Source organism: Caretta caretta, chromosome 21 (genome assembly GCF_965140235.1).
Source record: "Caretta caretta isolate rCarCar2 chromosome 21, rCarCar1.hap1, whole genome shotgun sequence".
NCBI lineage: Eukaryota > Metazoa > Chordata > Testudines > Cheloniidae > Caretta > Caretta caretta.
Window position 1 is genome coordinate 3373016 of NC_134226.1, and position 22714 is coordinate 3395729.

The 22714-nt window shown below is 45.3% G+C and overlaps 1 protein-coding gene across 1 annotated transcript; it reads left to right on the forward strand.

Annotated features, from left to right (window-relative positions):
* Window positions 1-517: 517 nt before the first annotated feature.
* INKA2 (inka box actin regulator 2) lies at window positions 518-22348 on the forward strand. Its single transcript, XM_048826924.2, has 2 exons — window positions 518-1253; window positions 20381-22348. The coding sequence occupies exons 1-2, from the start codon at window positions 738-740 to the stop codon at window positions 21410-21412; spliced, it is 1548 nt and encodes a 515-aa protein (XP_048682881.2). The 5' UTR covers window positions 518-737; the 3' UTR covers window positions 21413-22348.
* Window positions 22349-22714: the final 366 nt, after the last annotated feature.

Here is a 22714-nt window from a genome sequence, read left to right on the forward strand (position 1 = left end):
TTGTTCTGTGCCGTCAGGGCTTCACTCTTGGAGAGCAATTTGCAGGACCAGGGCCATAGTTAAAAACAAACCCTCAAACATCAGAGCTCTTTGCAAGGACAGGATAAGTTGGTGTAAAAATTAGCCCACTTATCAGTGTTGCTAACTTTCCGATTTTACCACGAGTATCTCAGTGTTTGCGGTGTTTCTTAAAATCACAGCTTGAAGCCAGGTGATTCCCAGAGACTCTGGGCTTCCTCTCTTCTTCTTCTGCGTTTTTAAAAAACTACGTTTCTAGCCCTTCTACTTGTAGAGCAAAACTTGAAATGTGACTCCAGCAAGCCCATACCAGGAGGCAAATAAAAACCACCCAATTTCTCTCTCAGGGTTTGGGATGGGGGCCCTGCCTGGGCAGATCAGAAGGGCTGGGGCGGGCAATATTGCCAATGGGGTCCTGTCTCCAAGGGACCCACCGCCGCACGGTTGGCATTTTGAAACTCCCTCTTCCAGGCCAAGCATGGTTTTGCTTCAGGTGGCTTTGCGGGGGGCTTTGCGGGCACGACGTGCAAACACCCAGCGCTTGGCTGAGCGGGAGGAGCGGTCCTGGTGCGCAGCGCCCCCATAACGGAGCCCATCCTCTGCCCCACTGGCTGCTGCCTCCCGGCTCTGCTAAGACCTCCCCCTCCGGCAGATTTCCCGCCCCCCCTCCCCCGGCAAGCGCTGCAGCAGCTTGGGATGGGGGGTCCCAGGTCACTGCCATGTGCCCGCAGCTGCAGCGGCTGCGGCGTGCGGAGGGTGTCTGGTTGCAATCAGCGGGGCGGGCGAGCGGCGCACGGGCTGCCTGCCGCACACACTGCGCCGGCTGCGGGAGGTGCCGCCCGGGGCTGCCCGGACGCAGCCGCGCGAGCCTGGGCTCGCTGAAGCGCCCTGAGCGGCCGGGCGAGGGGGAGCCTCTTCCCCGGGAGCTTTTGCCTTTGCGAACTCCCGCAGCGCGTGTGCCCCAGCAAGGAGCCCGGGCTGCGTTTGCTGCCCCCCGCAGCCCCGGGAGAGGGAGAAACTTTGAGGCGTGGGAGGGTTGCGCTGGAAATGCTGGCGGGGAAGGGCGTGTGAAGGGAAGCCTCCGGCACCCCCGGGGCTGCGCGGGGAGAATTCCGCCCTCGGCGAGCTGCCTGGTGCGCCGCTGGCTTCTTGAGGTGTCCACACGCGGACTTGAACCTGGGAGGATGGAGAAGAAAAGCATGGATCATTACCTGCGGCGTCTGAAGCAGGAGCTGGTAAGGGACCGCCGGGAAAAGGAGGGGACAGGGGTTGATTAGTGTGGGGAGAAACTAGGACCTCAAAAACTGCCTGTCCCCTGCATCAGTCTGTTCAACAACGCAGGCTGGGGCTGGGTGAGTCTCTTCACCTGCGGGCATTGGCAGGGCTTTGCTGGTCATTTGCTAAACAGACGAGAGCAGCGATAGACCTGAGCGGTTCAGGGGCCAAATTGCAAGCAACAGTCCCCAAAAGAGAGACACAGGCGTGTGAATTCCTTGTTTCATTACTGTGCATCTCCCAGCAGAACGACTGGGCAAGTATTCTACAATTGGTTAATAAGCTAGGGAAAGCATCCTGCTCGGTAATTAATCCCTCATTGTTTTTATATCAGGAGCTGCAGGAGACACATTCAAGAGCCACTTGCAGCTCTGGTGTCTCAGTCTGAGCATCATTGCACCCGATGAAGTGAGCTGTAGCTCACGAAAGCTGATGCTCAGATAAATTGGTTAGTCTCTAAGGTGCCACAAGTCCTCCTGTTCTTATTGCAGCAGAGTGTATCTTATGTTGACCTTGGTTACCTCCTTGCGTGCCACCCCCTCCTGTGGGGGAGGTGAAGGGGACCTTTCTTTAATTCCAGCCACTGGGCATGTACCTGCCCTCCACACCCAGTGCAGTTTTTGACCAGTCAGCCCCCCCACTCCCTGGACTTATGTCCCCTCGTGCCTCTGACAGTTTGGATCAACGATAAATCCAGATGACAGCAGTACAATTTTCAGATACCTTTTTTTTATTTTTAATTTTCTGGGGAGGGAAGGTTTGAAATCTAAGGACTAAAATTCCGCTAAAGATTAAATATTCCAAGGCAGACATGTATGCCAATTAATACTAAAGCCGCTTATATTCACTATTTTTAGAAGGTGAGCTATGGGGCAATGCTGAACTTTCTAATCACTATAGCTGCAGACTAGGTCAACTCACACATCTCTGCCTGTAGGATTTTAAGTAGAGATTCCCACCACCTCACACCCCAACCTGTTAGTCCCATGCACACATCTGTACAGTACCTGCTGGGTAAGATCTGCTGTTTACCCTCCCCATCCTTCCCAACTGTGAACTAATCAGTAGGGTTTTAAACACATCCGTGACAAACCCAGCATTTCTGTCACTGAATATCCCTGATCAGAATAGTCTTCAGAGCACAGGCATATAATCTGAGGCATTCTGTTTCCCAGCCACTTCATCTCATTATAAGGGTGCCTATAATTCTCCTCTATCCTAGCCACAGTTACATGGAGCTGAATTTATAAAGTAATGATTCACATTAGCACTCCTCATATGATATTTTTGCAAATCTCCATTGACCCTAGTGGAATTACTCCAGTTTGCATTGGTATAAAATCAAAGGGCAGAGTTTAGCCTCTGATTGGTCAGATGTTGTTAACCCAGCTGTCTCAGAAAAATAAAATTCAAAGCAAATTAGAGTCCTAGTGATTTTGTGGTTTGCACAGAAAAGTACACACGAGCGAGGGTTGGAAAGTGAAACAGGAAGTCCCAACAGGAAGAGGTTTAGAGGAATGGGATGTGTACCTTTATTTGAATGGGAGTCTAGTATGTGCAGTTGCAATTTCTAAATCTGTGGGTTTTTGAAAATGGAAAATATTTGTTCTTTAGGATGGGATCCCTGGTCTTGTTTAGCACAGTCTATTTCACGTTCTCCCCCACCGCACAGATTCTGTTTAGAAGGCTATGTTGCTTGCAGAAACTTGCTTGAGCTTGTCCACAGCAGGAAGATGTTGATACCCTGGTTTTTGTTACTGGTAGATTAGTAGAAAGAATTGGATGTTTTTTAATTAGTGGGTTGGAAAGTTCAATAAGAAGCCAGAGGGTGTGTGTGCATGGCATACCGATAAATAATAATAAGAACAAAAGAAAGCAAAGCAAAAATGGTAGGTGGGAAGTTGAAATACACAAACTTCCTTATACCAGTAAGGTGACTGCTAGTGCAACATAATCTTCAGCTTCAAACTGGAGTTTATAACAAGCACCAAGATATAACGCTCCAAAACTGCAAACATTTAAAAACACATGCATAATGTTCTGTATACAAGCAATCCCATTGAAGTCAGAGTGCTCGTGTGTAAAGTTACTCACTTGTTCCAGTCTTTGCAGGATTGGGACCTTTTGTGCCTATGGGACTAGATTCTGCCATGCTGCTGCCTAGCACCTCTAACTAGTGCTCAGTTGTGGAGTATGGTGTTACTCTGTGTAAGCGTGGCAGAATCTGGCCCAGAGAAGGCTCCTTGAAAATGACTAATACTAAAAGGGACATAGGCCAAGCTTTGCCTCCAAATGTTGGGCAGATTTTGCCACTCTTACTCACATAGAGTAGCATGGTGCTCTGCGAATAGCCCAGTTCATTTCAGTATGGCTGATTAGCACGAGTAAGGATGGCAGAATCTACTTTGTCAAACCTAATATCGGTAGAAGTAGCCCCTTGTGCTTTGTAATACAAATCTCACTGCAAGCCTTTTGCTTGGATTTAAGCATTCCCCTTTGGGGTCTGTCCTGGGCAACATTGCAGCTGGGCTTTAGCTGGCACCTGTGCCAGAAAGGGAATCGAGGCACGGAAACGTGGAAGTGACCAGTTCACTGGCACTACACCAGCTGAGTGAAATGCAGAAAGGAGAACTGGACCGGCACATGAAGCTTCTTTATGCCACAGCGAACTCTGAGGTGTTACCAAGAACATGGGAAAGGGATTTTTTTTTAAAACATGGGTCAATGTTTTTCAATCTGTGTGCTTCACGTTAGTCTCCTAAATCTATATTTAGGCTTCTAAATAAAAGCAGCCTGATTGTCAGTGCTGCTAATAGCTATGCAAATGAACCCTGTTGACATTAGTGGGAACTCCTGGGGCTCAGCGTCTCAAAGATCAGAGCAGCACTTTTATTTAGGAGCTAAAGTCTGAATGAAAGAGGCACCCACATTTGAAATGTTAGCCTTGGTTTTTACCCCAAAAGCAGTCTTTCAGAACAGATGCCTGTTTCTTGGGGGTAGGAGCCTGATATCTTGATAGGTTCCAAGTCTACTTGCAAGAGGTGTGAGGGATATTTGCATTTGATATGAAAACCAAAAATTAGATAACTTGAAAATCCTCTCCTTCATCTTATGTAATACAGGATAATGCTATTTATGGTAGAAAATATGTCCCCAAAATATTTTTTTAATATTAGTTTATTAATAAACTAAGGCCTTAGCCTTGCAAAGGCTGATGTCTAGTATAAACTTCTCTCACAAGGTGTGATGTTACGACCATTAACTTCAATAGAACCACTTACCTGGCATAAATTAAACACAAGTTTAAGATTTTGCAGGATCAGGCTGTTTTCCCCAATTTTTCATTACACTAAGATACAAACTTATTTTAGTAACTGACACTCAGGGCATCAGAATGCAAGTCAGGACTTCTGCCTTCTTCTGAGCAAAGTAGTACTAGAATGTATGAGATTCTAATCAGTTCTCTAGGTAGGGTACTGATTAGGTGAAGAGATTCATAGATTCAAGGCTAGAAGGGATCTCATTGTGGTCCTCTAGTCTGATCTCACAGGCCTAAACACTTTCCCAAAATAATTCCTAGAGAAGATATTTTGGGGGCAAAAACCCACCCAATCCTGATTTAAAAGTTGTCAGTGATGGAGAATCCACCCTGACCCTTGGTAAATTGTTCCAGTGTTTAATTACTCTTGTAATAACTTTACATGTTATTTCCACTCTGAAGACGGTCTATGCCAGGGGTGGGAAAAATCCAGCCCGTCTAACATTTCTGTCCAGCCCGTCAGGCTCTTTGGCTGTCCCCTCGCAATCTCCGGGCTGCTAAAAGTCCTGCAGTGCAGCAGGGCGCTCAGGGAGGTTGCCTGCTTGCCGTGGCCCCACGCTGCTCCTGGAAGCAGCCGGCTGCTGCTGGCATGTCTCTGCGTGCCCCTGGCAGAGGGGGAAGCGGCTCCGTGTGCTGCCCCCGGCCCCAGCACCGTCCTCAGAGCTCCCATTGGCCAGAAACTGGCCAATGGGAACTGCAGGGGAGGTACTTGCGGGCATGGACAGCGCACAGAGACCCACGGCCCCTCTCCTCCCAAGGGGCATGCAGAGACATGCCAGCAGCAGCCGGCCACTTCCGGGAGCAGCTTGGGGCCACAGCAGGCAGGCAGCCTGCCTGAGCCCTGCTGCGCTGCCATCTGAGAGCCGCCTGTGGTAAGCACCTCCGGGCCAGAGCCTGCACCTTGCACCACCACCCCCCCGCACCCCAACGCCCTGACCCAGGTCAGAACCCCCTCCTGCACCCAGGACTCCCTCCCAGACCCTGCACCCCCTCCTGCACCCCAATCCCCAGCCCCAACCCAGAGCACCCTCCTGCATCAAACTCCATCCCAGAGCCCTCACCCCTCACCGTCTCCTGCACCTCAACACTCTGCACCAGCCCAGAGCCCCCTCCTGTACCCAAACTCCCTCCCAGACCCCACAACCCCTCCATTAATATAGTAGAAATGTGCGGCCCATGACTACTTACCAAAATGCATTGAGTGGCTCCCCTGCGAAAATTATTGCCCACCCCTGATGCCAATACGGCAAACCTTCTGCTTACAAAATTAATAATGACAGCGCAGCTGAGCTGAAAAGTACATTTACTAAGGTAGACTTGTATCAATTAAAACCATCATAAATTACATCCCCAACAATAAATATTTTAAATCAATACCCTTCCTTATAGCCTGGGATTAAAATAAGTAAGCTTTCCCTTAAAAGCAGGCAAGCAGTTTAATAAACAGCTGCAACTGTCTGGGCTTAATGGTGGACAGGAATTGAATCTCTTGACCCTGACTTCTTCACCACTTTCTTCATTACCAGGCAGGTCATGGCTCCAGATATTAATGCACCAGAACCAAACCCCATGGAGAGGGTGGGGAAGGTCCCTTTATACTACCAAATAAGGACAAAGAGAACTCTATCTGTGGTTAAGTAGGAATCCAATTTTATGGCACCAGTTTGAATATGGTAACATGCTGATTTGCATGATACACAGCAAGCAGTTCTTTTCCGTGTTAAACAGCGAGGGAAGGAATAAATGTAACATTGTCGAGAGGTCCTGTAAAGAAGGCTCATTTAAAGAACCAAATCTTGTTCAGTCTGGTTCATATAGCTAGGGGAAAGCTTGAGACAGTTTGATCTGCTGAAGCTTAATATGTCTTTGTATAAACTATTTCAGCCGTTGACTGGTTTTGAGAGAAGTTAAAAAAAAAAAAAAGGAAAGAAATTGGCAGAGTTCCCAGTTTCATGTAGGGGAGGTTAACTAAAAATGAAATCCAATCGCAGTGCCAGCTTGTCTGTCCCAGTGATTCATGGATTCCAGTTCTTTTTTCTCTTTGGGTGTAAAAATAAATAAATTGATTACAAATAATTGGTGTTTGGTTTGGGTTGCAGGTGTTCCAAAGTGTTTCCACTGCTAGCCTGTGCATCAAAGCACACACTGTCAATGGTGCCTTTCACGTGCTGTAACAGTGCCAGGCCAGGCAGCGGTCACACCCTGAGCTTGGATCTGGACATGCTTAAATCGGTTTTCATGTTAACCTCCGAGAATGCATGTTCAAAGCTCTGGCATGGTTGTGACTCTCAAAGATAAACCCAATCTGATTCAGTCAGTGAGAAGTTTTTTTCGTACTCCAGTTGTGTATTTTCCATCATAAGCGAATAGTCACTGGCATGTCTAGTGTGCCTTCAAAGTGGATTTCATTCAGAGAATCTGAATATTCCACACACAAGTGTTACAAAGTCAGGGTAGTCTCAGCTGACACTTCCATTCATTATAAAGCAGGGAGTGTGGCCCCACAGTTATAGGGCCAAACTAGAGCTCAGGAGACCTGGGCTCTATTCCCAGCCCTGTCGCTAGCCTACAGGGCAACAACAAGCAAGTTACCTTGTCCCTCTGTGCCTCAGTTTCTCCATCTATAAAACAGAGAATGGTACCTACCTCCTTTGAAAGCACTTTGAGGTTTAAGAACAGCCATACTGGGTCAGACCAAGGATTCATCTAGCTCAGTATCCTGTCTTCTGATAGTGGCCAGTACCAGAGCTTCAGGGGTAGTGCACACAGAACAGGGCAGTTTTGCAGTGATCCACCCGTCTTGTCCTTCTAGCTTCTAGCACTCGAGGTTTAGGATCACCTCAAGCATGGTGTTACATCCCTGACCATCTTGACGAATAGCCATTGATGGATCTATCCTTAATCATAGAATCATAGAATATAAGGGTTGGAAGGGACCCCAGAAGGTCATCTAGTCCAACCCCCTGCTCGAAGCAGGACCAATTCCCAGTTAAATCATCCCAGCCAGGGCTTTGTCAAGCCTGACCTTAAAAACCTCTAAGGAAGGAGATTCTACCACCTCCCTAGGTAACGCATTCCAGTGTTTCACCACCCTCTTAGTGAAAAAGTTTTTCCTAATATCCAATCTAAACCTCCCCCACTGCAACTTGAGACCATTACTCCTCGTTCTGTCATCTGCTACCATTGAGAACAGTCTAGAGCCATCCTCTTTGGAACCCCCTTTCAGGTAGTTGAAAGCAGCTATCAAATCCCCCCTCATTCTTCTCTTCTGCAGGCTAAACAATCCCAGCTCCCTCAGCCTCTCCTCATAAGTCATGTGTTCCAGACCCCTAATCATTTTTGTTGCCCTTCGCTGGACTCTCTCCAATTTATCCACATCCTTCTTGAAGTGTGGGGCCCAAAACTGGACACAGTACTCCAGATGAGGCCTCACCAATGTCGAATAGAGGGGAACGATCACGTCCCTCGATCTGCTCGCTATGCCCCTACTTATACATCCCAAAATGCCATTGGCCTTCTTGGCAACAAGGGCACACTGCTGACTCATATCCAGCTTCTCGTCCACTGTCACCCCTAGGTCCTTTTCCGCAGAACTGCTGCCTAGCCATTCGGTCCCTAGTCTGTAGCTGTGCATTGGGTTCTTCCGTCCTAAGTGCAGGACCCTGCACTTATCCTTATTGAACCTCATCAGATTTCTTTTGGCCCAATCCTCCAATTTGTCTAGGTCCTTCTGTATCCTATCCCTCCCCTCCAGCGTATCTACCACTCCTCCCAGTTTAGTATCATCCGCAAATTTGCTGAGAGTGCAATCCACACCATCCTCCAGATCATTTATGAAGATATTGAACAAAACCGGCCCCAGGACCGACCCTTGGGGCACTCCACTTGATACCGGCTGCCAACTAGACATGGAGCCATGATAATGAGTGTATCTAGTTATTTTTTGAACCCAGTTATACTTTTGGCCATCACAACTTTTGGCAATGAGTTCTACAGGTGAATTTTGTGAAAAAGTATTTCCTCTTGTTTGTCTTAAACCTGCTGCCTGTTGATTTAAGCAGGTGACCCCTGGTTTTTGTACAGTGGGAAAGAGTAAATAACACTTCTCAGTTCCTTTTTCCACACCAGTTATGATTTTATAGACCTCTATTATATTCCCCATTAATCACCTTTTTTGTAAGCAGAACAGTCCCAGTTTCTTTAGTCTCTCCTCCCATGGAAGCCATTCCATACCCTTGATCATCTTTGTAGCCTTTCTCTGAACCTTTTCCAGTTCCACTCTAGCCTTTTTGAGAGGGGATGACAAAAAAATGCCACATAAGAGCTAGGTATTATTGTTATTATTTGATAGTTCTGGATTAAGATGCGTTGGCATTGCACCAGTCTATAGAGCCCCTCCTAAGAGGATCTCAAAGCACATTACAGGCCTACTCCAGGTTCTGTTGAAGTAGATAGCAAAACTTCTACAGACTCCAGTGGGCCCCCAGGATCTAGAGCTGGGCCTGAGCCTTCCAGTGTCTTTGTGGAGTACTCTATTTAGCAGAAGGATAAGTGGAAGCACAGAGGGGTGAGCTGGCTTTCCCAAGGTCACACCCACAACCAGCCAGCAATCTGGAAAGCAGGACTCCTGATTCCAGTCTCCTGCTCTGAGCACTACACATCGTTTTCTCATCTGTTCTGTGTTTGTACAGCACCTAGCGCAAAGGGGTCTTGGTCCATGATTGGGGTTCCTAAGTTCCAGACTGTAAGTTCTTTTGGGCAGGAATGGTTTCCTTCTTATAGGGTTGCACAGACACCTGGTAGAATGGGACATGAGTCTCTAGGCCCCACTGCAATAAAAATAAGTCATTCTTCCACTAGGAAGCTATGAGGTATCTTGATGGGATTTTACCATTAGGTTGCAGCTGGGGTTTATGTGGCTATTAGGAATGAATAGTGATGCTTACTTAGGTCATTGTAAGTAGCAATTTCAGGTTACGTTCTGCCCCAGTATATGCATGTGTTCCATTTGGCCCTCAGTCAGCAGAGCTGAATAGTAAAACCAAATGCAAACCCCTATTGGGTTAATTTCTGCTCATAAATTCAGCTGTGACATTGAAAACCATGGGAAAAAATGCTATTCACGCTTATGGAAAAAGAAAACAAACTAGGATCTTTCCAATTTCCTGCCCATAAATTCAGTAGTAATGCCAATGAACTGCAGCAAGATGGGGCCATGGAAATAGGGACTGAGAAGAATACAGATGTGGAGGCTTTGTAAATGACTTAGGTAAGTACAATTTGTGCAGATATTTATTATTGAAGGTTTTGATGTAGTGTTAATGGGAAAAAGCTGCCAGCATCCTCAGACATTTTTAAATCCTATTTAAAAAAATCTGCAAGCTCTAGAAAAGTTACACTCACCTAGTTGTGAGGATCCGTCGGAAAGACGCAGAAACATTCATGCAATGGAGAGGTAGCTAATCCATTCCAAATGCAACTTTTATCCTGTGAAAGGGGTGGCCTGGTGTGATTTTTACCACTGTAAAACATCCTTCTCAGAACCTCCATCCCTTCAGACCTAGGCCCTAGGTAGGAGCCAGGTTAAAAAGATACTTTGCTTTTATAGAGCCTGATTCTCCGCTGTTTGCACCTGGCAAAGTCTTTTTACACTTGTGCAAAGTGGGTGAAATGTGCTGCCAAATCAGAGTTCTCCACTCTCAGCAGGGATGCCACTTTGCACAGGTGTAAATCATGATACAAGGTGCAAGACAATGAATGGGCCTGAGTCTGATCTTAATAAAGTGCTATTCAAGCGTAACTTCATTGAAGTCAAGAGTTACACTTGATCATCTTAACGTTTAACCAGACGTTCTGGTTAAACTTGGATTTATGCTGGAAATGGCCCACCTTGAGTATCATGCACATTGTAGGGAGAGTGGTCACTTTGGATGAGCTATTACCAGCAGGAGAGTGAGTTTGTGTGTGTATGGGGGTGGGGGGTGAGAAAACCTGGATTTGTGCTGGAAATGGCCCACCTTGATTGTCATGCACATTGTAGGGAGAGTGGTCACTTTGGATAAGCTATTACCAGCAGGAGAGTGAGTTTGTGTGTGTGTGTTTTGGGGGGGGGGGAGAAAACCTGGATTTGTGCTGGAAATGGCCCACCTTGATTTTCATACACATTGTAAGGAGAGTGGTCACTTTGGACAAGCTATTACCAGCAGGAGAGTGAGTTTGTGTGTGTGGTTTTTGGAAAAAAAGGGGGGGGGGGTGAGAAAACCTGGATTTGTGCTGGAAATGGCCCACCTTGATTATCATACACATTGTAAGGAGAGTGATCACTTTAGATAAGCTATTACCAGCAGGAGAGTGGGGTGGGAGGAGGTATTGTTTCATGGTCTCTGTGTATATAATGTCTTCTGCAGTTTCCACAGGATGCATCCGATGAAGTGAGCTGTAGCTCACGAAAGCTTATGCTCAAATAAATTGGTTAGTCTCTAAGGTGCCACAAGTACTCCTGTTCTTTTTGCAAATACAGACTAACACGGCTGTTACTCTGAAACTAGTTACACTGGTGTAACTGAAAACGAGGTCAGGCTTATGGTGTAGGCTGAAAACACTAGAAGCAGTTGCAATCTAATTTTGTGTGGGTTTTGATTATTTTTGGGGAAAACAGAATGTTTCTAAATATTTTCTGGAAAATATATTTTTTTAAATCTAACCAACAAATATTACTTAGAAGTTAACATTCACTCCCACACCCAGACATAACATCAAACTTTAGAATTCGGTGCGGTGTTTGGTTTCCCTGTTACAACAGCTTATCTCAGAGCAAACAATCTCGTGTTTCTTGGTGTGAATGTCTCACAGGAGTAGAACTTTCAATGTAAGTGATGAAATGCAGCCCTTTTATTTTTACGTCCTGTCTCGCACTGAGTCCTGATTTGGTAACCATGTGTCATGCTTGCAGAATGCCCCAATAGTCTCTTCCTGAAGAGAGACCATCTCAGTAAGGCATTCCAGTAAAGTTTAGATTGAATTCAATTAGCCACCGTTGCAACAGTGTCTATACAGCCATGGCAGCACGCATTACTGACTGCGCTTGCAAAATTTTCAGGGTATAGCTCCTGGGTAAGAGTCCAAAACTGAAACAGAAAAGGCAGGTAAAGGAAATGGACTCCTCTCTTGGAATGGTTTCAGAGTAACAGCCGTGTTAGTCTGTATTCGCAAAAAGAAAAGGAGTACTTGTGGCACCTTAGAGACTAACCAATTTATTTGAGCATAAGGTTTCGTGAGCTACAGCTCACTTCATTGGATGCATACTGTGGAAAATACAGAAGATGGATTTGTGCTGGAAACGGCCCACCTTGATTATCATACACATTGTAAGGAGAGTGATCACTTTAGATAAGCTATTACTAGCAGGAGAGTGGGGTGAGGGGAGTAGTGATAAACACCCATTTTTTCATGATCTGTGTGTATAAAAACATTTTCTGTATTTTCCACAGTATGCATCCGATGAAGTGAGCTGTAGCTCACGAAAGCTCATGCTCAAATAAATTGGTTAGTCTCTAAGGTGCCACAAGTACTCCTTTTCTTTTTGCTATCTTTGAATGGGATCTGTGAAGTACCCCAAGGCCTGTTGTCTTCAGTGACTACATGAATTCTTCTTTCAGTTATCACTGTTTATTATTTGTATAGAGGTGGCACCCAAAAGCCCTTTCCAGACATTTTGTCTTAGAGGAAGATACAATGCTAACACCAAAGAGCGTACGGCTAATGGTGGGCACAATGCAACATGCGGGCTATGATGGAAAATGAGGAAACAGGAGGATGGGCAGAAGAAATAAGGTCTTGCCACGGTCTCAAACCCAGTCCCACAGTAAGCTCCTAGGAGGAAGGAAGGAAGGAAGGAAGGATGATCCATTGGTTAGGGCAGTAGCCTGGGACTCAGGAGACCCAAGTTCAGTACCCTGTTCCCTACACAGGCTTCCTCTGTGACCTTAGGCAAGTCATTTAGTCTCTCCGTGCCTCGGTTTCCCCTCTAAAATAATAGCACAGCCTTACCTCCCAGGCATGCTGTGAGCAAAAATACATTAAGGATCGTGAGGTGCTCTAATACAGTGGTGATGGGGGTCATAGAAGTATTTAAGATAGATAGACAGGGTCTCAGGACCTGATTGTTATGCACGTCTTGTTGCCGAATATATTTCCCACTCCAACCCACTGACACACCCTGCCAGGGCAAAGTGCTTACCTCACCCCTGCCCCCCCTAGCCGCCCTCTAGATCCAACCCCTTACCTCATTATTTGTGTTACCTAGCAACAGGAGCCCAAGTCATGGGTGAGGATGCAAGGCACTAGAGCAGAGTGAAAATGGCTTTTCCATCGGCAGACGGACGATGTGGTGAAAATGTTGAGACATCAAACTTTATTTTTGTTCGCCCCCCCCCCCTTTTTTTTTCTTCAACTTCTTCAGTGACAATGAGGTGGGGGAATGGGAGAGGGAAGGGGAGGAAATAGAAGAGGGGGGAGGGAACTCCAAAAAGTGAAAATTCTTTGACTTGTCATCAAAAAGCTGCAATTTTTGTGGAAATATTTGGAGGGAAAATATTTTGGGGGGAATTCCACTCCCCAATAATTCCTCCCTCCCAGCCAGCCCTAGTCCACATAGCAATTCTGAAGGTGTGTCTTCACTGGAAGAAAAGGGTGTGCTCTTAACTGGGGTTGGGCTAACTCAGGTTAAAATAGCAGTGACTCCAAGGCAGCTGGGTTTTAACTCAAGTTAGCAGCTCAACTTCAACCCTAGGCTGCCTTCTAGGTTTTAACTTGAGCTGCATTAAAACCCGCGTTGCTATGTCTTCACTGCAGTTTTCAACCTGAACGAGGAATACACCTGGTTTTGCAGCAAAGAAATACCATGCGCCAGTGACCCTGTCTCCACTCTCCTCTCCTTCCCCGGACATTTATCCTTCTCCTCCACATCACTCAATATCTGAAGCTAATGTGGCAGTTCCTGCTATGTGGTAATGTTTTACGGAAGAAACCAAAAGCAGCCCCTAGTGGAATTTTTACTTGAGAGGTACATAAGGAAAGTTTTGTCACCCAGAGACGTTACTCTCCAAAGACAGGAGGAACACAGCTAAGTTGGGCTGGAACTTCCATCTGGCTTTATTCGCCCAGTGCTTCTCACTGTGGGAGCTGGGTCAATAGCTGTGAAGTGCTGAGAGAGAAAGAGACCTGTCTGTTTGAACAGAAAAGATCTGCATAGGGGTAAGTTGAGACAGGCGGAAAGCTGAATCAGCCAGTCTGTTGGAGCCATTCCTTGTAGGTCACAGAAAGGTGGTTTGTAGCTTAGCAGTGTGATGTCAACCTTTAAATACCTTTGATTCTTGGGACTAAAAGGTAAATCCTTGGTGGATTCTCCTATGTGGAGGTGGGATTAGAACCCTTTGGCTGAATTCCCTGATGCAGGGGATTCCCTGACAGACATAGATTTGGCACAGCTGGCTCTACATCATCTTCCAGAGGGGCACATGTGGGAGGGAGCAGGGTATAGCCGGGATGTTCCTCTACTCTTATCTATTCCCAGCTTCTGCAATAGCTCATAGGGCATGTTATAGCCTGGGCAAAATTTATGCAACCCCAATGGCTGAAGCAGCCCCTCGCAGTTTCAACACAGGGAAACATATGTCCTCATTTGCACCTCCACCTCACTCTTACATTGCACTCTGCTCAGAAGCAAGGATGAATTGGCCCCTTTGAGACTTGACCATCCTTGCTATTATTAATTTTGTGTAGTCATCCATGGTGTGTCAAGGAACCTCTTTCTTCAGCATTGCACTGGGTCCAGGCAGCAGGAAGGAACTCCGTCTGCTGATTTCCTGCTACTAACAGCTGCTCAGTTGAAGGGGGAAAAGCAATGAAAGACTTTGTTTACTAGTTTATTTCTGAGATGAATCCCAGAGACTGTGTCTGGTTTGTTTAGCTCTGAGAGCCCAGAGCCTTGGGTGAAGTAAGTGGTCTTGGGAAAGCAGTAAATGGTTTTGGAATCACACCCAGCCTGTTGCATACATTCAGGGCCCAAAACCAGAACTCCAGGTGCAGGAAAGGCAGAATAGGGGGGCAAATCCTGCTGATCTACAAAGGAAATAAAAATTGGCCTTGTGCCCTTTCTAGCTCCTTTACAATGAATAATGAAGGCTTGAGAGTTAGTTCTTTTTTATCTGTTTGTTTATTTACTTTTAACGTTTGATTTTGTTTTTTACACTAGAAATTTGGGTCTTATCTGCCCTGAAAGATTCAGTGTTGACTGGAGAACTAGCAAAACGATGACATCACAAGAGCCTATAGAGTGAAAGTTAAGCAACTGAAAGAGAGAGGAAAATTTTAGTCAAATTGTTTGAAACTGTTTTTTTTGTTGTTGTTTTTTGTTATTGTTATTTCATGCGTAGTTAACATTTTGGATAAAAGATGCCTTAGTTAAAGATTCATCCCCTCTTCTCCACCTCCCTTCAAATTAGCTGTAATCTCACAGTCAACATCCCCGAGAACTCCTAGAGTTTCTCCTGTGATATCAGGGACCAAGGGATTTGAAATTCCCAATATTTGCATGATAACACACAAGCAGAAATAAAAAAGCCCTTGCGTGCCTTCTGTGTCCATCATAAGGCAACAGAACAAGGCATAAACCCAACATGAAAACAATCCTTCTCAAATCACCGTGAAAATAAACTCCCACTGACGAACTGTGCCTGAGGTAAGAATCCAGGCTCACTAAAAAATAATTTTGTCAGCGTTCCAAAGGAAAACACAGAACCTATCTAATCAGTTCAGCAGTTCTAAAGTAATTTTTCTCTCTTATTTCATTCTCTTTAAATACCAGATTTGTTTGTTGCTGGCTCTGTTGCCTATCAACCTGATTATTAAGAGCTGTCACTGCAATTCCTTCTTTCCTTTCCCCTCAGCAATAACTTCCTCTCACAATACCTCTTCTACCTAAGAGCTGGACATCTGTCATCCTCCTCATTATCCCAAACACATCCAGAGACCTTCTTTTCACGTCTCTCCAGTCAGCTGGAAGATGTTATCTGTTCTTTTTTTTTCTTTCTCCCCCGGTCATCACCAAATATTGCCGTAGTCCTGGGCAACCCGGATGTGGAGATGAACTGGAAATACAAACAACTCTGGCTCAAGGGGCTTAGTTGGATTTGGATTCCAGAGCAGTCTTGTGAATTCAGACACGAGTAGAAAAATGTTAGTTCCCAAAATGTTTAACAGATTTTTTTTTTAAGTGAGAGATGACAAATGAATTTCCCATTTTTCTTGCTCCCCTTAACCGGCAAGTGTCTTACCCATCCTTTGCACAGAGGCATTTGGCTTTGTTTTATGTAAAATAGTAGTGGTATATGAGATGTACATAAGCCCATTAGTGTGTTGCTTTTCTGGCTATCCACTGATCCACCAAAGGATTGCATTTCTGTTTATACAGTACTTTGTCCGGTTCACATATTAGACCCCAGGACCTGTGCATACTAACATCTTACATTTACATAGTGCTTTTAGACTAATATGCTTTATACACTTATGGGGTAAACTATACACAGGAATTCTTTCACCCAGCCACTGAAATGCAGCTGTCACAGGGTGGAACCCAGCAACTGCTAAACACTATGCAGCAGTTTCGAAGTGCAAATGTTTGGGGAACACACTTACTGAGTGTGCTCACAGACACAGTTTGTTCAGCACACAGGAGTTAACCTGACTCTTGGGTTTGATGGGTGAAAATAAAGTAATGTAAAATAAAGGCGTACCCTAGTGTCTGAGCAGCAGGTGCAGGCTTCGTGCTGGAATAACCTGGACTTACACTTTGGTTTTACTGGTACTCACCTTTTCCCTGCCATGGGAAAAATATTGTAATGACCGTGAGCCAAACCCTGCTTGCATTAAGCAGGCAAGTAGTCCTTGCAACTTCAGTGGGACTGACATATCGGAGCAACGCAGACAAAATTTGACTCTGTACAGACAGACTGATGCATAATTCAGTTCTGGATGGCTTGAGGCTCCTGGGGCCCCATGTTTAAATTTGTGGGGTTCTTGTTTTGGTGAGGTGAGTCCATTCAGGCCTAAAAGAGTCAGTGGCTAATCCCCATCAGCCCCAGCCACCTGCTATTGTATAAACACCCCAAGAGTTTGGAAAGAGATGTAAGGAAATTCTCCTGTAAATGCTGCTGCATGTACCAAGCTATGGGCATGGATTGGACCTCAAGGCCGCTTTGTTGACCACGCATTTTATGTAACAATGGTTGCACTGGTTTATATAACGCTCAAAAAATAAAAGCAGTTCCTGCTTGCGATCATTTATTTATGGGTTTTGCAACTAAATTTTCTGCTGCAGGTGCATTTTTGGAAGCTGTCATCAAGAACAAGGTCCATCAGCCTGGGAAGTGCGTTCCCACGAGGCTTTGTTAGATGTATCATTAAGGTTGGGGCAGCCTCTTGGATTTAGGTTTGTGGCAAACGATAAGAAAAACTTTTCTGGAATGGAAGGAGTACCCTTTGCAAATGGAGTTATTGCTGTTATTTATTTGTATACTATACAGAGTTTACTCTGTACTACTATATACAAACTATTTGTACACTATACAGAACCACAGCACTTACCTATCATAAGTAAATACTGGCCCCCACTGTTGTAGTAGCAGAGCAGCCATCCTCACAACACCCCTGTGCAATAGGGTAGGGCATTATCCCCATTGTATGGATGGGAAACTGAGGCACTGAGAGACTAAGCCACTCCTCAGTGGAAAGATCCAGCATGTGTCTCTGTCCCTACAGTTATAGTCCAAAAATCCATTGTCTGCACTTGCAAACAGGGTAACCCCCACTCTCCTTGTGTTTTCCTGTCTAGGACCTGCCCTCAAGACTTTGCAATTGCTTGATGAGCATATTGCTCAGACTGTAAATAGGGGCTCATTGCGAAATATACAGTACCCAATCACATGTAGACACACCAATAGATAATCATATTCTGCCTGTAAGAAACCTGTTTCTCACCTTTTGGTGACCAGGCCCACAGACCTTAAGACTCTGTACATAACTCTTCTCATGTTGTCTATACATAGGGTTTGCAATGGTTGTGAGGACCAGTGTGACACAGGCACACAGTGGATACCTTACATAACACTCTTTGGTGAACTAGTATGTAGATGCCAGACTCAGGGGATCCTTGTAACCCCCGTATGCACACCTGGTGCCCTCCACCATTTGGCATCAAGAGGTCCTTGGGCCAAATGAGTGTTGGGGTATGTTCTTCCCTGGTGTAACTGTAACGTTAGTGGAGAGACACCATAGAAGTACCAAAGATAGATAAGCAGTAACATCGGCCTCACTGTGCCTCTGTTTGTCCATCTGTAAAATGGGGTTGGTATGAACCTACCTCAAAGGTGGCTGAAGCGGTTTCTGAGGGGCATAGCCCTCTGCTGATATATATAGTCCAGTTGAAGTCAGAGGAGCTCTGACAATTTACACTGGCCCCACAGTGGCTGAGAAGCATTTTGTGTGTACCCTATTCGAGTGGCTCAAAACTTGTTGAAATTTCCATGACAAACATTTTACCAAAACCAACCAAACAAAAAAATACTGAACTTGTTACTGCTTTTCAACCGGCTCTGAATCCTAGGCACTCGCAGGGGAAGGGGCCCATGGGTGAAATGAACACAGTGATGGTAAATGCTGCCTCTGAAATATTAATGGTTCCTGTCGGATGAGGCATGCATTGTAACCATACCACCCATCATGGGGGAGTTAATTGAATCAATGAAGTGAACAGCACAGCCGTCGAGCATATGCTGTCTTTTTGACCAGTCTAGTCATTACTGCAGGACCCTTGTCACTCAGCACTGCTTGATTACACCACTTTGCCTGCGAGGGGATTTGATGCGAAGTATCCAATGAGGGTCCAAGCTGGCTCCAAATCCAGCTTTGCAAAGCCGCAGATAAAAACAACTTCCATTAATAAGGCAAGAAAGGTTAGGACAAGAAGCATTACAGCAAATCTGGAAAGGTAAGGTGATAGTTTTGTCTGAGGCTTATGGCACATATGGTCCCAGGTTTTGTTCTGGTAGCACAAGAGCTCTTTTATTGTAAAAGTGTGGGCGTTACTTGCACCCATGTGCAGATGTAGCTTTATTTTGCAGATACTAGTAACCTTAGCCTGTAAGGGAGACTCGACTTGTCATCGTAATCAGAGGTTGGAACAGAGAGCTTTTCCATAACTTCACAGCCAGATATCCTTTCTAGCAGGTGAATATGCTTCTCCTCTTGAGCATGAAGCTCCAGAAATAGGTGTCAGACTTCCACTAACTCTGAGAGTCTGATTTTTGAAACTTGGATGGAGATTTGTGCCTGGAACATGTGGTATGGGGATTTCCACTTTTGCAGCATGGTTATTACAGAGTGGCAGTGTTTTAATAGCCTTTCTTACCCCTGGTGAGAACCTGCAGTTCTCTGCTTACAAACAAACAGCAAACCACGAATAACTGAGTCAAGGTAGCAAAAATTATTCCTCCCTGCCTTCACCCCCAATTGCTTAGTAATGTACAGCCACTCATGTGTACAGGTGTTAAAGGAAAGCAGCATATTACGAGAACGCTTGTCATGCAAAGATTGTGATCAGCTTTTTAAACTGTATACTTAAGAACTTTTAGGTTTGAGCTTTTCTGAGACATTTATACTCCCTTCTGCCAACCTCTTTACATCCGTGTGACATATCTTTGCCTCCAGCCTGGCAAACCACCTCCCTCCCGCCCCTGTCCTCCGAAAAAATGGTAGCAGCTGTTGGAAAGTATAGCCCATTTGTTTTATGATGCCGCTTTGGGAATATGATCCAGATCCCACATAAGAGTGAAGGAGAGCAACAGAATGAAAGGGGAGAGGGCAAATTAGAGGCTTTGGAAAATAACTAGCATATTTTAAGGTTAACATGGAGAGTTAACCTTTCTATTAAAGTAGAAAGATAAAACACAAGTGTGAATGATGGATCTAGTTTGGAAGCCAAAATAATTGATTTTTCATCAAATAAATTTGTGATTACTTATTTGTTTTTTCAATATTACTGTTCAGATTTCTAGGACTTCATTCCATGCTGGTACCTGTGTTTCTCAACCTATAATTAGGGTACTATAACAAAAGCATTAAGACATATTACAGAGTGCCAATGTGATTTTTTTTTTAATATTTTTTGTTTTTGATTATAACATGTTACAGAAACCAGTCAGTCAAAGGCTGGTTCATTTATAAATCCACTTCTAATCTCAGTTGTTTGCATGGCAAGAAAGAAACAACAGCTGCAGACTAAGTCTAAAAATTGATGCAGCGAATTGTCATGCTCAGTTACATGAATAGAGGTTCTGCTAAGCAATTAACTGAAATTCAGATAAACATTATTTTTGTTGTCAATCAAATGCTTATTTCAGTTCTTGTTAATAGGTGAGGATTTGGAATCTTTAAAAAAATTAATTTCTTCAGAATCTAAAAAAGGTGTGTTTATTATCCCATGAAATGGCTGGCGCATCAGGGACAAGGATAGCACATTTAAGTCTGAATAATTCAGTATTAGGGCATGTTTCAGGAGAGACCTTCTTTTTGCTGCTGTCTAGCTTATAAGATAAAAAGGGAACATGGCCTAGCTTTTACTTCCCTATATGTTGCAGGGGTAAAATCCTACTTGTTTTGTCTTGGCTTCTCCAAGCACTGATTCACTGTCCTCTCTTCCTCCCCAAACAGTTATCCATGAAGGAGGTTGGAGACGGGCTGCATGAACAGATGAACTACATGATGGGTGCCCTGCAAGAGTTGAAACTCCTCCAGGTCCAGACAGCTTTGGAGCAGTTGGAGATTTCAGAGACTCGAAACAAGGTTTCAGGCATTGGCCCGCACCAGTGCTGTCGAAATGGCAGAGAGGGGCCCAGAGCCAGCAGGCAGAACGAGAGGTTGCTGGGAAGGAGATCTTTGGAGGAGTGCAGCCCCATGGCATTTGCACACTCCACCCAGGTGCCACAATCTGCCAGCCGGTTTGGCCCCGTGACTTTACCGGACAGTAGCCACCACAGACACGTGGCTTATTGCAAAGACAGTTATCCTACGAGCAGACCTTCTTCAGCTCTGACCACGGCAGAGTACTGCCCGCCAAGGAAATTTGAGTCAGCCAGTGTGGGCACAACTGGGAACCAGCTTCACAGAGAGTCAGACAGCATCCCTCAGACTTTGGGTGGGAGTAAATTGGGATGCAGAGAATGCCAGGTTTCTGATGAGGCCAATGACTGGACTTCCTCACTAATGTCTCAGAGCAGGAACCGGCAGCCTCTGGTTTTAGGGGATAATATCTTTGCAGATTTGGTTGGGAACTGGTTGGATCTGCCAGAGCTGGATAAAAAGGGGGAGAAGAATGAGACTTCCCTGTCCATCAGCAGGTCTCAGGAGTTCTACAGGAAGTTTTCCCTCACGGCCAACATCTTCAAAAAGTTCTTGAGGAGTGTACGGCCGGACCGAGATAGGATCCTCAAGGAAAAACCATGTTGGCTCCCAGCAGAAGACAGAGAGACTGAAATTTCAAAGAGATCCAAAAAGGTGAGCAAACAGAAGGGGACGTTTTACTTCCCCCTCCATGGGAACCTGCAGAATGCTCACAGCAAAATGGAGAGGTGCCCAAAGGCAGAAGCTAGTAGTGACAAATCCAAGAATTGTGCCAAGAGGGTCCATGGCACCACAGACCACACCCAGTCAGGCTTTGATATGAATACAGCCGTATGGGTCTAAGTTCCTATAAGCGTCTCCTCTGCCAAATGGCTCTGCTTCACGCTAGAGATGAGCTGGAGCGCATACATGCCTGTACGTGATATACCCCAAAGGCCTGCCCCGCACTGGGGTGGGGGAAACAGTGTATTTGGTAGCCTAGCATGCTGTGGGCAGCAGCCCGCCGCGCCCAGCTTCTAAGAGACCTGCATCTTCTGGGGAAGGACGACATCAGAACAGCAGCTGAATCAGGACTGTGTGCAGAAGCTTTCCAGAGTTGGTGCTTGGGAGAATGACCAGATTTCTTGACAGCTTCCAGGGCAGGTAGAACCATGATAGCCGCCCCTTACCTCTGTGTGAGCTTCTCTGGTCATAGTTCAGTTCATCTCTGGTTAAGATAGCTACGGTCCATAAAATGCAGTGTGTGTGTGGTATGTAAATATTTTTAAATCTGCTCTCCCTTGTGTGCACTTAATACTGGATTATAAACCAGGCAACTCGAAAGTTGATCTCAGAGCACTTGATATTTAAATTAAAGAAGTAAGGTATGAATTTATAAGAAACAGCAGTACTTGAACAGTTGCTGAATGCAGATGTTGTATGCTCACCATCCCGTTGCATTTCAGCTTTTCTTTTTCTAAAGCATTATCTCCAGTGTGCTCTTTGCCTGTCCTTTCCAGCATCCAGTTTAACCAGTAGTATAATTAACAGGTCCATACATGGAATTTTGTGATGTCCAGAAATTCTTCACCAGTTTAGCGTTACCCTTCATGGCCTTAAACCCAGATGCTGCACTGAGATATGAAGTTGCAACAGACTTTGTGTTGGGTTGTTGGGGTTCTTTGTTTGTTTGTTTTATTTGTTGTTATGTACAGATTTAGTCTTGAGAAAACAAAACAGAGTTCTTCAGTGTTCCACGCTCCCAGAATTACTAATAAAGTGGTGTCACAGTCTTCCAAAGGGCAGTGGAATGGTTTGTACAACACGTGATATGTGTAACGGCCACTCTGTGTCCTGCTTGCACTCCAGTTCTATACGGAAAGCAAAAGCTACAGGAGTGACAACCACAATTACAAACAAGAAAAGGGCTACATTCTCAGTGGGTGTAAATAGGTATAGCTCTATTTAAGCCAATGGAGTTACTCCGGTTTATACCAGCTGAGTTGGTGTGTGGGTTCCGTGGCGTGGATTGCTCAGTTGGGGGAAACAGGGTTGAAGAGCAGACAAAAGAAAAACATTTTCCACTAAAGAAATTATAAATCATCCAAACAGGAAGGGGTTGTTGGCTGGTCATTTGCTGCGAGGGCCCCACAGCCTTGGAATTTG

What these genes read in the sequence shown, in the direction of transcription:
- INKA2 (XM_048826924.2), top strand. Translation starts at nt 738, where the DNA reads ATGTGCCCGCAGCTGCAGCGGCTGCGGCGTGCGGAGGGTGTCTGGTTG. An exon ending in GGCGTCTGAAGCAGGAGCTG is followed by an intron (nt 1,254 to 20,380) that starts GTAAGGGACCGC and finishes CTCCCCAAACAG; the next exon opens with TTATCCATGAAGGAGGTTGG.